The 15255-nt window shown below is 48.1% G+C and overlaps 1 protein-coding gene across 1 annotated transcript in view; it reads left to right on the top strand.

Moving 5' to 3' along the window:
- The first annotated feature begins 4745 nt into the window (after window positions 1–4745).
- slc6a8 (solute carrier family 6 member 8) overlaps window positions 4746–15255 on the top strand; it is a 37761-nt gene continuing 27251 nt past the window's right edge. The window contains exon 1 of the mRNA XM_056422184.1: window positions 4746–5952. Coding sequence (XP_056278159.1) covers window positions 5622–5952 — 331 coding nt within the window. The 5' untranslated portion in view covers window positions 4746–5621. The remainder of the gene's footprint in view (window positions 5953–15255) is intronic.

A 15255-nucleotide genomic window follows, 5' to 3' on the forward strand; every position in this document is an offset into this window, starting at 1 on the left:
TAGATGTCATGTGACCAGATGTCATGTGACCTGATGAACAATAGATGTCATGTGACCAGATGAACAATAGATGTCATGTGACCAGATGAACACTAGATGTCATGTGACCAGATGAACAATAGATGTCATGTGACCAGATGAACAATAGATGTCATGTGACCTGATGAACAATAGATGTCATGTGACCAGATGAACACTAGATGTCATGTGACCAGATGAACACTAGATGTCATGTGACCAGATGAACAATAGATGTCATGTGACCAGATGAACAATAGATGTCATGTGACCTGATGAACAATAGATGTCATGTGACCATATGAACAATAGATGTCATGTGACCAGATGAACAATAGATGTCATGTGACCTGATGAACAATAGATGTCATGTGACCAGGTGAACACTAGATGTCATGTGACCAGATGAACAATAGATGTCATGTGACCTGATGAACAATAGATGTCATGTGACCAGGTGAACAATAGATGTCATGTGACCAGATGAACAATAGATGTCATGTGACTAGATGAACACTAGATGTCATGTGACTAGATGAACAATAGATGTCATGTGACCAGATGAACACTAGATGTCATGTGACCAGATGAACAATAGATGTCATGTGACCTGATGAACACTAGATGTCATGTGACCAGATGAACAATAGATGTCATGTGACCTGATGAACAATAGATGTCATGTGACCTGATGAACAATAGATGTCATGTGACCAGATGAACAATAGATGTCATGTGACCTGATGAACACTAGATGTCATGTGACCAGATGAACAATAGATGTCATGTGACCAGATGAACAATAGATGTCATGTGACCTGATGAACACTAGATGTCATGTGACCAGATGAACAATAGATGTCATGTGACCTGATGAACACTAGATGTCATGTGACCAGATGAACAATAGATGTCATGTGACCAGATGAACAATAGATGTCATGTGACCTGATGAACACTAGATGTCATGTGACCAGATGAACAATAGATGTCATGTGAATGTGACTAGATGAACACTAGATGTCATGTGACCTGATGAACAATAGATGTCATGTGACCAGATGAACAATAGATGTCATGTGACCTGATGAACACTAGATGTCATGTGACCAGATGAACAATAGATGTCATGTGACCAGATGAACAATAGATGTCATGTGACCAGATGAACAATAGATGACATGTGACCAGATGAACAATAGATGTCATGTGACCAGATGAACAATAGATGTCATGTGACCTGATGAACAATAGATGTCATGTGACGAACAGAGTTACAACACATTCAATGAATATGACGGAGTGTATGAATAGTTGGCAGTAGGCATGGAACACCATCCAGACCTCCATGATCCATCAGGCAGATGGAGGCAGAGAGAGAGGAGAGGAGAGAGGAGCTCAGTGTATCCTAAGCGTCCATAAGGAGATAGAGAAGAGGAGAGAGGTGCTCAGTGTATCCTAAGCGTCCATAAGGAGAGAGGAGAGGAGAGAGGTGCTCAGTGTATCCTAAGCGTCCATAAGGAGAGAGAGAAGAGGAGAGAGGTGCTAAGTGTATCCTAAGCGTCCATAAGGAGAGAGAGAAGAGGAGAGAGGTGCTAAGTGTATCCTAAATGTCCCCTAGCAGCCTATCAGCCTATAGCAGCATCTCTAGGTCTGGACCAGGTGAACCTGATTCAGCCCTAACTATAAGACCATCAAGAGGAAAGTCTTCAGTCTACATGAGGTGACTAGAAGTAGCAGCTCTGTGGAGCTGTGTACTCCTATATACCTCAGTAGTAGTAGTAGTAGTAGTAGTAGTAGTAGTAGTAGTAGTAGTAGTAGTACCTCAGTAGTAATGACTTTATGAACTTTTTCAATGAAAAGAACTATTTGAGGCAAGATTGAAGATATTTGGATGGCTTTTCTCCATCAACCTAGAAGACCAACTGTCTTCAACGGTTTCTACTTCTGAACCGTCTACCTGTCTCATGGACCCGGCCTACCTTAGTGCTGATAGAGGACTCATCTCTACTGGTCTTGTTAGACCTTAGTGCTGATAAAGAACTCATCTCTACTGGTCTTGTTAGACCTTAGTGCTGATAGAGGACTCATCTCTACTGGTCTTGTTAGACCTTAGTCCTGATAGAGGACTCATCTCTCCTGGTCTTGTTAGACCTTAGTGCTGATAGAGGACTCATCTCTACTGGTCTTGTTAGACCTTAGTGCTGATAAAGAACTCATAATAATAATAATAATAATAATCATTTATTTTATATAGCGCTTCTCAAGGCATGCCAACATCCCGAAGTCGCTTTACAGAGTCCAGTAGTCACACACACAGTCATCCCAGTGGTGGTAAGCTACATCAGTAGCCACAGCTGCCCTGGTCTTGTTAAACCTTAGTGCTGATAGAGGACTCATCTCTACTGGTCTTGTTAGACCTTAGTGTTGATAGAGGACTCATCTCGACTGGTCTTGTTAGACCTTAGTCCTGATAGAGGACTCATCTCTACTGGTCTTGTTGGACCTTAGTCCTGATAAAGAACTCATCTCTGTACTGGTCTTGTTAGACCTTAGTGCTGATAAAGAACTCATCTCTGTACTGGTCTTGTTAGACCTTAGTGCTGATAGAGGACTCATCTCTACTGGTCTTGTTGGACCTTAGTCCTGATAGAGGACTCATCTCTACTGGTCTTGTGAGACCTTAGTCCTGATAGAGGACTCATCTCTACTGGTCTTGTTAGACCTTAGTGCTGATAGAGGACTCATCTCTACTGGTCTTGTGAGACCTTAGTGTAGATAGAGGACTCATCTCTACTGGTCTTGTTGGACCTTAGTCCTGATAGAGGACTCATCTCTACTGGTCTTGTGAGACCTTAGTCCTGATAGAGGACTCATCTCTACTGGTCTTGTTAGACCTTAGTGCTGATAGAGGACTCATCTCTACTGGTCTTGTGAGACCTTAGTCCTGATAGAGGACTCATCTCTACTGGTCTTGTTAGACCTTAGTGCTGATAGAGGACTCATCTCTACTGGTCTTGTTAGACCTTAGTGCTGATAGAGGACTCATCTCTACTGGTCTTGTTAGACCTTAGTGCTGATAGAGGACTCATCTCTGTACTGGTCTTGTTAGACCTTAGTGCTGATAGAGGACTCATCTCTACCTGGTCTTGTTAGACCTTAGTCCTGATAGAGGACTCATCTCTGTACTGGTTTTGTTAGACCTTAGTGCTGATAGAGGACTCATCTCTACTGGTCTTGTTAGACCTTAGTGCTGATAGAGGACTCATCTCTGTACTGGTCTTGTGAGACCTTAGTGTAGATAGAGGACTCATCTTTACTGGTCTTGTTAGACCTTAGTCCTGATAGAGGACTCATCTCTGTACTGGTTTTGTTAGACCTTAGTGCTGATAGAGGACTCATCTCTGTACTGGTCTTGTTAGACCTTAGTGCTGATAGAGGACTCATCTCTGTACTGGTCTTGTTAGACCTTAGTGCTGATAGAGGACTCATCTCTGTCCTGGTCTTGTTAGACCTTAGTAGCCTCGATGACCACCAACGTTAGTCACGGAGTTCCACAAGGTTCTGTGCTCGGACCACTTTTATTTACCTTATACCTGCTTCCTTTAGTCAATATTATCAGGAAACACTCCGTAATCTTTCATTGTTATGCAGATGATACTCAATTATATCTATGGATCCAACCAGAGGAGACCAACCAGCTGACTAGACTTGACTCATAATTATAGTTATTAACAGTTATTATGGTTAATTTCTATATTAGTAATAAAGAAAGTGTCGAGGCGACGGTGTGAAACATGGAACTCTCGCGACGCCCCGTGAAGCGAACACGCTGTGGTTTATGAAAAAGGGTTTTTTCTAAGTACACCTTTAGAACTGAAGGGTTTTGCTGAAGAGCGACACTCTGGACGGATGTTTGTGAGAACAAGGCGTAGTTCTGATGAGACGACAGAGTGTCAGTGGCTCACTTGACTCATGTGTTTCCATGAAACTCAGGATTGTTCCCAGCCGGAAGACGTAAGAACATTATTTTTACTTATTCATGAACCAGTTTTTTTTCTGCATTTCTTTGGAACAAGATGTGTCTGATTGTTTAAATATTACGTAGATGAAACAATGCAGTCGTTGAGATGTTCTTCACGTGGGAGGTAAACGACAAGTCCTGATCAAAGGGAACAGAGGTTCTTCACAGAGCGGTGCCACCTCCAGAACCACATCACCAGACCATTGATCTCTGAGCGGTTTACAGAGAAATAACTTTGTTTTTGTCTTTAACGTCAAGAAGTTGCAGGTCATCCGTGTGTTTATGTCTTTAAGACATGCTTTAACGAGGACAACGGTTAGTAAAGCACATGTAACTGTTTAATATGAGAATGATGACATCAACAAATATGTATGTTTACATATATAAAACAATTAATATCGTGATATATTGTGTCATATAAAATAAATATCCTCCACTTAGTCCATTGACGCACCACGCAGAGCAGAGAACTGCAGTGTGTGCGCGCGCAGAGGCTGGATGGGAGGGTGGGGGGGGATCCCTCTGTGACGTCAGAATTGGAGATTAAAAATGGAGGGGGGGTCTCGTGATCGTGGAGTGGGAGGAGTTAACCTGATGACGTAAACACACACATACACAGAGAGAGAGAGAGAGAGAGGGGGAGAGAGAGGGAGAGAGACAAAGAGAGAGAGACAGAGAGACGGAACGGGGCGGGCTGCGTACGTGACGTCAGGCGGAGCAGCAGCTTCTCCTTTTAAAGCCGCCGGTCGGACAGACAGAAGACAGACAGACAGGCAGGCAGCCCCTTAAATACCTCGCAGCGCCTCTAACGGGACATTTGACAGTTGAGAGCCCTGAGACGCGTTCACGTTCCTCTGGACATCTGCCCCCTCTCTCTCTCGCTCTCCCCTCCGATGGAGCTCGCGCTCCCCCGCAGACTGCCGCTCCTCCAGGACTGAGCGCCGCGCCGCTCGGTGTTCTCCGTTGGTTCCGGTGGTATCGGTGGTTCCGGTAGTTCCGGTGTCCTCGTGCCTCGTCGTTCTCATGCGATTCTTCAGACTCACATTCAAGTGCTTCGTGGACTGTTTTTGAAGGTCGCCGCTCGCGCGCTGGTTTCAACTCTCTTTTTTTAATATTCTCGACCTTTTTTAATTTCGTCTTTGAACGCACCGTGTCTCTCACTGGGCTCGAGGACAGGAATGTCTCCTGATTACTACTAGACATTCAGTTAGTGCACGTTGACCCGGAGGAGCGGGACCGGACCCTTTGTTCGTGTCCGTGGGGGCAGACCAGTAGGACCAGAGCGGACCGACTGGGAGGAGAAAGCACCTTAAAAAGGTCCAAACAGAGCATTGAAAGGGAACTCGTTGTGAACCAGCGCGGACTGGTTCTACTGGTCCTCTACTGGTCCTCTACTGGTTCTACTGGTCCTCTGCTGGTCCTCTGCTGATAGGTGGACTGGGGAGAACCCCCTACAGGGTTGAGAGGGAACCTCAGAGACCAGATTAGAACAAGTGACTGGTGGAGACAGGTGTCCAACGAGAACCCATCCGGACCGGAAGGGAACCCCGACTGGTTCTGAACCGGTTTCCGACCGGTGATGGAGAAGCAGACTCTGCCGTCCTCCTGCTCTCTGGTCCTCCTGGAGGAGACGAAGAAGAACCCCCTCCTTCTGTCCAATGGGGGAGGGGCTTACACCCCCGCGGCCTCTAACGGCAGCCTGGTCCCGCTGGCCCCGGGATCCGGTCCCGAGGGGGCGGCCGGAGCCTGCGGCGGACCCGACAGGAAAGCGGTACCGGCGCCGGGCCCCGGGTACCCGGAGCGCGAGACGTGGACGCGGCAGATGGACTTCATGATGTCCTGCGTAGGCTTCGCGGTGGGCCTCGGGAACGTGTGGCGGTTCCCGTACTTGTGCTACAAGAACGGCGGAGGTGAGTGCGCGAGCGACGGGAGCCGGGACGGGAAGTGGGCGGGGTTTAGGGTCGAGCTGCTGGAGATGAAAGCTATTGATCAGAGTGGCAGCAGCAGGTTGGACTGATCAGCTGTGTGTGTGTGTGTGTGTGCGTGTGTGTGTGTGTGTGTGCGTGTGTGCGTGTGTGTGTGTGTGTGTGTGTGTGTGTGTGTGTGTGTGTGTGTGTGTGTGTGTGTGTGTGTGTGTGTGTGTGTGGGGGGGGGTTGGGGGATACTGTTACGCGCTCTGGTGTGTTTTCTATATAAACAGCTCAGCTCTTTATATATTTAAACTCTATCCTTAAACACTTCCACATGTTCATTCTTCTTCTTTTCTCACCAGTTATCTCCTTTGTCCTTATTATTATATTTATATGATGTATTTAATATAGAGACAATATATAAGTTTAGAGCAACATCTAATGGTTCCTATGATCTAATGAAAAGTTACTTTGTTTTCATACAAAAGTCCATCAACACGCTCATTTACAAAAATAAAGTATTTTCAAAATAAAGTTAAGTCTTCACTGGAAACTACTCAGGTTTAAATAACTAAACTACTCAGTTAGTTTTAAATACCTAAACTACTCAGTTAGGTTTAAACAACTAAACTACTCAGTTAGTTTTAAATATATAAACTACTCAGTTTGGTTTAAATATATAAACTACTCAGTTTGGTTTAAATATATAAACTACTCAGTTAGGTTTAAACAACTAAACTACTCAGTTTGGTTTAAATATATAAACTACTCAGTTAGTTTTAAATATATAAACTACTCAGTTTTGTTTAAACTACTAAACTACTAGTTAGGTTTAAACATGTAAACTACCAGCTAGGTTTAAACATGTAAACTACTCAGTTAGGTTTAAATATATAAACTACTCAGTTTGGTTTAAATATATAAACTACTCAGTTTGGTTTAAATATATAAACTACTCAGTTTGGTTTAAATATATAAACGACTCAGTTTGGTTTAAATATATAAACTACTCAGTTTGGTTTAAATATATAAACTACTCAGTTTGGTTTAAATATATAAACTACTCTTCTTCCAGCCTTCTCCTTCCCTTCACTAACATATTTTAATCTTTAGTTTATCACTTCACTTCAATCTCACATTTATTTCAGGGAATATTTTTCATCTCACAGAAAATAATGTTAGCTTCCCTTGTTGTACTGCTTACTTCATTCGTGTAATGAACTCGTAACATCTCGACTTCATGACAACTGGCATGAACAGAAACGTTAAAAAACACAAGAAACACAAGAAATATATTCATAAAAACGTTCTCATACCAAAGTGAATTCAATCATCTGACCTCCAACCTGCTGAGACTCCTCACAAGGTCTCAGTGAACCAGTAACTCCTCTCACCTGAACTAGTACCTCGTGATAGAATACTCTGTCACGCCTCTCCTTCAGTACTAGTACCTCGTGATAGAATACTCTGTCACGCCTCTCCTTCAGTACTAGTACCTCGTGATAGAATACTCTGTCACGCCTCTCCTTCAGTACTAGTACCTCGTGATAGAATACTTTCAGCTGACCTCAAACTTTGGTTTGTACTGATTCCATTGGAGTGGATCTGAGGGTTCACAGGGTTCTGGATGGAGAACCCAGCAGGTTCATGAGGTTCTGGACAGAACCCAGCGTGGTTCATGAGGTCCTAGATGAAGAACACAGCAGGTTCATGCGGTTCTGGACAGAACCCAGCAGGGTTCAAATTTCCCATCCAAACCAAACTTCACCGCCGGAGACAGACTGCTGAGACGGTATTGTTTATTTTCACCTGAAAAGGTCTCGTTCACACAGTTTGAGCTGGACAGAGACGAGAAAGGTCTGCATGTTCACATGAGGAGGAGGAGGAGGAGGAGGAGGAGGAGGAGGAAGAAGAAGAAGGTCAGACTGGTGTTCAATCACTGAGAATCAAGAGAAGGTCCAGTTCTCACATTACAGACTCACTGATATCGTAACTCCAGGTTTCATTCTGCTTCACACCTGATTTATGGACCTCCTGCTCCTGGTTTAATGAGCTGCTGGGCTCCTGGTAACGTCCTCCTGTCTGTCCTCAGTCCACTAGAACGTCCTCCTGTCTGTCTTCAGTCCACTAGAACGTCCTCCTGTCTGTCCTCAGTCCACTAGAACGTCCTCCTGTCTGTCCTCAGTCCACTAGAACGTCCTCCTGTCTGTCTTCAGTCCACTAGAACGTCCTCCTGTCTGTCCTCAGTCCACTAGAACGTCCTCCTGTCTGTCTTCAGTCCACTAGAACGTCCTCCTGTCTGTCCTCAGTCCACTAGAACGTCCTCCTGTCTGTCTTCAGTCCACTAGAACGTCCTCCTGTCTGTCCTCAGTCCACTAGAACGTCCTCCTGTCTGTCCTCAGTCCACTAGAACGTCTTCCTGTCTGTCTTCAGTCCACTAGAACGTCTTCCTGTCTGTCTTCAGTCCACTAGAACGTCCTCCTGTCTGTCCTCAGTCCACTAGAACGTCCTCCTGTCTGTCTTCAGTCCACTAGAATGTCTTCCTGTCTGTCCTCAGTCCACTAGAACGTCCTCCTGTCTGTCCTCAGTCCACTAGAACGTCCTCCTGTCTGTCCTCAGTCCACTAGAACGTCCTCCTGTCTGTCTTCAGTCCACTAGAACGTCCTCCTGTCTGTCCTCAGTCCACTAGAACGTCCTCCTGTCTGTCCTCAGTCCACTAGAACGTCCTCCTGTCTGTCCTCAGTCCACTAGAACGTCTTCCTGTCTGTCTTCAGTCCACTAGAACGTCTTCCTGTCTGTCTTCAGTCCACTAGAACGTCCTCCTGTCTGTCTTCAGTCTGTCTGTCCTCAGTCCACTAGAACGTCCTCCTGTCTGTCTTCAGTCCACTAGAACGTCCTCCTGTCTGTCCTCAGTCCACTAGAACGTCCTCCTGTCTGTCCTCAGTCCACTAGAACGTCCTCCTGTCTGTCATCAGTCCACTAGAACGTCCTCCTGTCTGTCCTCAGTCCACTAGAACGTCTTCCTGTCTGTCCTCAGTCCACTAGAACGTCCTCCTGTCTGTCCTCAGTCCACTAGAACGTCCTCCTGTCTGTCCTCAGTCCACTAGAACGTCTTCCTGTCTGTCTTCAGTCCACTAGAACGTCCTCCTGTCTGTCCTCAGTCCACTAGAACGTCCTCCTGTCTGTCCTCAGTCCACTAGAACGTCCTCCTGTCTGTCTTCAGTCCACTAGAACGTCCTCCTGTCTGTCCTCAGTCCACTAGAACGTCCTCCTGTCTGTCTTCAGTCCACTAGAACGTCCTCCTGTCTGTCTTCAGTCCACTAGAACGTCCTCCTGTCTGTCCTCAGTCCACTAGAACGTCCTCCTGTCTGTCTTCAGTCCACTAGAACGTCCTCCTGTCTGTCCTCAGTCCACTAGAACGTCCTCCTGTCTGTCTTCAGTCCACTAGAACGTCCTCCTGTCTGTCTTCAGTCCACTAGAACGTCCTCCTGTCTGTCCTCAGTCCACTAGAACGTCCTCCTGTCTGTCCTCAGTCCACTAGAACGTCCTCCTGTCTGTCCTCAGTCCACTAGAACGTCCTCCTGTCTGTCCTCAGTCCACTAGAACGTCCTCCTGTCTGTCTTCAGTCCACTAGAACGTCTTCCTGTCTGTCCTCAGTCCACTAGAACGTCCTCCTGTCTGTCCTCAGTCCACTAGAACGTCCTCCTGTCTGTCTCAGTCCACTAGAACGTCCTCCTGTCTGTCTCAGTCCACTAGAACGTCCTCCTGTCTGTCTTCAGTCCACTAGAACGTCCTCCTGTCTGTCTTCAGTCCACTAGAACGTCCTCCTGTCTGTCTTCAGTCCACTAGAACGTCCTCCTGTCTGTCTCTGTCCTCAGTCCACTAGAACGTCCTCCTGTCTGTCCTCAGTCCACTAGAACGTCCTCCTGTCTGTCTTCAGTCCACTAGAACGTCCTCCTGTCTGTCTTCAGTCCACTAGAACGTCCTCCTGTCTGTCTTCAGTCCACTAGAACGTCTTCCTGTCTGTCTTCAGTCCACTAGAACGTCCTCCTGTCTGTCTTCAGTCCACTAGAACGTCCTCCTGTCTGTCCTCAGTCCACTAGAACGTCCTCCTGTCTGTCTTCAGTCCACTAGAACGTCCTCCTGTCTGTCCTCAGTCCACTAGAACGTCTTCCTGTCTGTCTTCAGTCCACTAGAACGTCCTCCTGTCTGTCTTCAGTCCACTAGAACGTCCTCCTGTCTGTCTTCAGTCCACTAGAACGTCTTCCTGTCTGTCTTCAGTCCACTAGAACGTCCTCCTGTCTGTCCTCAGTCCACTAGAACGTCTTCCTGTCTGTCTTCAGTCCACTAGAACGTCCTCCTGTCTGTGCTCAGTCCACTAGAACGTCCTCCTGTCTGTCTTCAGTCCACTAGAACGTCCTCCTGTCTGTCTTCAGTCCACTAGAACGTCCTCCTGTCTGTCCTCAGTCCACTAGAACGTCCTCCTGTCTGTCTTCAGTCCACTAGAACGTCCTCCTGTCTGTCCTCAGTCCACTAGAACGTCCTCCTGTCTGTCTCAGTCCACTAGAACGTCCTCCTGTCTGTCTTCAGTCCACTAGAACGTCCTCCTGTCTGTCCTCAGTCCACTAGAACGTCCTCCCTGTCTGTCTCAGTCCACTAGAACGTCCTCCTGTCTGTCTCAGTCCACTAGAACGTCCTCCTGTCTGTCTCAGTCCACTAGAACGTCCTCCTGTCTGTCTTCAGTCCACTAGAACGTCTCCTGTCTGTCTTCAGTCCACTAGAACGTCTCCTGTCTGTCCTCAGTCCACTAGAACGTCCTCCTGTCTGTCTTCAGTCCACTAGAACGTCCTCCTGTCTGTCTTCAGTCCACTAGAACGTCCTCCTGTCTGTCCTCAGTCCACTAGAACGTCCTCCTGTCTGTCTTCAGTCCACTAGAACGTCCTCATGTCTGTCTTCAGTCCACTAGAACGTCCTCCTGTCTCTCAGTCCACTAGAACGTGCTCGTGTCTGTCCTCAGTCCACTAGAACGTCCTCCTGTCTGTCCCAGTCCACCCTGTCTGTCTTCAGTCCACTAGAACGTCCTCCTGTCTGTCCTCAGTCCACTAGAACGTCCTCCTGTCTGTCCTCAGTCCACTAGAACGTCCTCCTGTCTGTCCTCAGTCCACTAGAACGTCCTCCTGTCTGTCTTCAGTCCACTAGAACGTCCTCCTGTCTGTCCTCAGTCCACTAGAACGTCTACCTGTCTGTCTTCAGTCCACTAGAACGTCCTCCTGTCTGTCTTCAGTCCACTAGAACGTCCTCCTGTCTGTCTTCAGTCCACTAGAACGTCCTCCTGTCTGTCTTCAGTCCAATAGAACGTCCTCCTGTCTGTCTCAGTCCACTAGAACGTCCTCCTGTCTGTCTTCAGTCCACTAGAACGTCCTCCTGTCTGTCTTCAGTCCACTAGAACGTCCTCCTGTCTGTCTTCAGTCCACTAGAACGTCCTCCTGTCTGTCTTCAGTCCACTAGAACGTCCTCCTGTCTGTCCTCAGTCCACTAGAACGTCCTCCTGTCTGTCTTCAGTCCACTAGAACGTCCTCCTGTCTGTCTTCAGTCCACTAGAACGTCCTCCTGTCTGTCTCAGTCCACTAGAACGTCTTCCCTGTCTGTCTTCAGTCCACTAGAACGTCCTCCTGTCTGTCTTCAGTCCACTAGAACGTCCTCCTGTCTGTCCTCAGTCCACTAGAACGTCTTCCTGTCTGTCTTCAGTCCACTAGAACGTCCTCCTGTCTGTCTTCAGTCCACTAGAACGTCCTCCTGTCTGTCTTCAGTCCACTAGAACGTCCTCCTGTCTGTCTTCAGTCCACTAGAACGTCCTCCTGTCTGTCTTCAGTCCACTAGAACGTCCTCCTGTCTGTCTTCAGTCCACTAGAACGTCCTCCTGTCTGTCCTCAGTCCACTAGAACGTCCTCCTGTCTGTCTTCAGTCCACTAGAACGTCCTCCTGTCTGTCTTCAGTCCACTAGAACGTCCTCCTGTCTGTCTTCAGTCCACTAGAACGTCCTCCTGTCTGTCCTCAGTCCACTAGAACGTCCTCCTGTCTGTCTTCAGTCCACTAGAACGTCCTCATGTCTGTCTTCAGTCCACTAGAACGTCCTCCTGTCTGTCTTCAGTCCACTAGAACGTCCTCCTGTCTGTCTTCAGTCCACTAGAACGTCTTCCTGTCTGTCTTCAGTCCACTAGAACGTCCTCCTGTCTGTGCTCAGTCCACTAGAACGTCCTCCTGTCTGTCCTCAGTCCACTAGAACGTCCTCCTGTCTGTCTTCAGTCCACTAGAACGTCCTCCTGTCTGTCTTCAGTCCACTAGAACGTCCTCCTGTCTGTCTTCAGTCCACTAGAACGTCTTCCTGTCTGTCTTCAGTCCACTAGAACGTCTTCCTGTCTGTTCAGTCCACTAGAACGTCCTCCTGTCTGTCTTCAGTCCACTAGAACGTCCTCCTGTCTGTCTCAGTCCACTTGAACGTCTTCCTGTCTGTCTTCAGTCCACTAGAACGTCTTCCTGTCTGTCTTCAGTCCACTAGAACGTCCTCCTGTCTGTCCTCAGTCCACTAGAACGTCTTCCTGTCTGTCTTCAGTCCACTAGAACGTCCTCCTGTCTGTCTTCAGTCCACTAGAACGTCCTCCTGTCTGTCTTCAGTCCACTAGAACGTCCTCCTGTCTGTCTCAGTCCACTAGAACGTCCTCCTGTCTGTCTTCAGTCCACTAGAACGTCCTCCTGTCTGTCCTCAGTCCACTAGAACGTCCTCCTGTCTGTCTTCAGTCCACTAGAACGTCTACCTGTCTGTCTTCAGTCCACTAGAACGTCCTCCTGTCTGTCTTCAGTCCACTAGAACGTCCTCCTGTCTGTCTTCAGTCCACTAGAACGTCCTCCTGTCTGTCTTCAGTCCACTAGAACGTCCTCCTGTCTGTCTTCAGTCCACTAGAACGTCCTCCTGTCTGTCCTCAGTCCACTAGAACGTCCTCCTGTCTGTCTTCAGTCCACTAGAACGTCTACCTGTCTGTCTTCAGTCCACTAGAACGTCCTCCTGTCTGTCTCAGTCCACTAGAACGTCCTCCTGTCTGTCTTCAGTCCACTAGAACGTCCGCCTCTCTGTCTTCAGTCCACTAGAACGTCCTCGTGTCTGTCTTCAGTGCACTAGAACGACCTCCTGTCTGTCTTCAGTCCACTAGCTCCTGTCTGTCTTCAGTCCACTAGAAATCCTCCTGTCTGTCCTCAGTCCACTAGAACGTCTTCCTGTCTGTCTTCAGTCCACTAGAACGTCCTCCTGTCTGTCTTCAGTCCACTAGAACGTCCTCCTGTCTGTCTTCAGTCCACTAGAACGTCCTCCTGTCTGTCTTCAGTCCACTAGAACGTCCTCCTGTCTGTCTTCAGTCCACTAGAACGTCCTCCTGTCTGTCCTCAGTCCACTAGAACGTCCTCCTGTCTGTCTTCAGTCCACTAGAACGTCCTCCTGTCTGTCTTCAGTCCACTAGAACGTCCTCCTGTCTGTCTTCAGTCCACTAGAACGTCCTCCTGTCTGTCTTCAGTCCACTAGAACGTCCTCCTGTCTGTCTTCAGTCCACTAGAACGTCCTCCTGTCTGTCTTCAGTCCACTAGAACGTCCTCCTGTCTGTCTTCAGTCCACTAGAACGTCCTCCTGTCTGTCCTCAGTCCACTAGAACGTCTTCCTGTCTGTCTTCAGTCCACTAGAACGTCCTCCTGTCTGTCTTCAGTCCACTAGAACGTCCTCCTGTCTGTCTTCAGTCCACTAGAACGTCCTCCTGTCTGTCTTCAGTCCACTAGAACGTCCTCCTGTCTGTCTTCAGTCCACTAGAACGTCCTCCTGTCTGTCTTCAGTCCACTAGAACGTCCTCCTGTCTGTCTTCAGTCCACTAGAACGTCCTCCTGTCTGTCTTCAGTCCACTAGAACGTCCTCCTGTCTGTCTTCAGTCCACTAGAACGTCCTCCTGTCTGTCCTCAGTCCACTAGAACGTCCTCCTGTCTGTCCTCAGTCCACTAGAACGTCCTCCTGTCTGTCTTCAGTCCACTAGAACGTCCTCCTGTCTGTCTTCAGTCCACTAGAACGTCCTCCTGTCTGTCTTCAGTCCACTAGAACGTCCTCCTGTCTGTCTTCAGTCCACTAGAACGTCTTCCTGTCTGTCTTCAGTCCACTAGAACGTCCTCCTGTCTGTCTTCAGTCCACTAGAACGTCCTCCTGTCTGTCCTCAGTCCACTAGAACGTCCTCCTGTCTGTCTTCAGTCCACTAGAACGTCCTCCTGTCTGTCTTCAGTCCACTAGAACGTCCTCCTGTCTGTCTTCAGTCCACTAGAACGTCCTCCTGTCTGTCTTCAGTCCACTAGAACGTCTTCCTGTCTGTCTTCAGTCCACTAGAACGTCCTCCTGTCTGTCTTCAGTCCACTAGAACGTCCTCCTGTCTGTCCTCAGTCCACTAGAACGTCCTCCTGTCTGTCTTCAGTCCACTAGAACGTCCTCCTGTCTGTCTTCAGTCCACTAGAACGTCCTCCTGTCTGTCTTCAGTCCACTAGAACGTCCTCCTGTCTGTCTTCAGTCCACTAGAACGTCCTCCTGTCTGTCTTCAGTCCACTAGAACGTCCTCCTGTCTGTCCTCAGTCCACTAGAACGTCCTCCTGTCTGTCTTCAGTCCACTAGAACGTCCTCCTGTCTGTCCTCAGTCCACTAGAACGTCCTCCTGTCTGTCCTCAGTCCACTAGAACGTCCTCCTGTCTGTCTTCAGTCCACTAGAACGTCCTCCTGTCTGTCCTCAGTCCACTAGAACGTCCTCCTGTCTGTCCTCAGTCCACTAGAACGTCCTCCTGTCTGTCTTCAGTCCACTAGAACGTCCTCCTGTCTGTCCTCAGTCCACTAGAACGTCCTCCTGTCTGTCTTCAGTCCACTAGAACGTCCTCCTGTCTGTCCTCAGTCCACTAGAACGTCCTCCTGTCTGTCTTCAGTCCACTAGAACGTCCTCCTGTCTGTCCTCAGTCCACTAGAACGTCCTCCTGTCTGTCTTCAGTCCACTAGAACGTCCTCCTGTCTGTCCTCAGTCCACTAGAACGTCCTCCTGTCTGTCCTCAGTCCACTAGAACGTCCTCCTGTCTGTCCTCAGTCCACTAGAACGTCCTCCTGTCTGTCTTCAGTCCACTAGAACGTCCTCCTGTCTGTCACAGTCCACTAGAACGTCCTCCTGTCTGTCCTCAGTCCACTAGAACGTCCTCCTGTCTGTCTTCAGTCCACTAGAACGTCCTCCTGTCTGTCCTCAGTCC

Source organism: Pseudoliparis swirei, chromosome 9 (genome assembly GCF_029220125.1).
Source record: "Pseudoliparis swirei isolate HS2019 ecotype Mariana Trench chromosome 9, NWPU_hadal_v1, whole genome shotgun sequence".
NCBI lineage: Eukaryota > Metazoa > Chordata > Actinopteri > Perciformes > Liparidae > Pseudoliparis > Pseudoliparis swirei.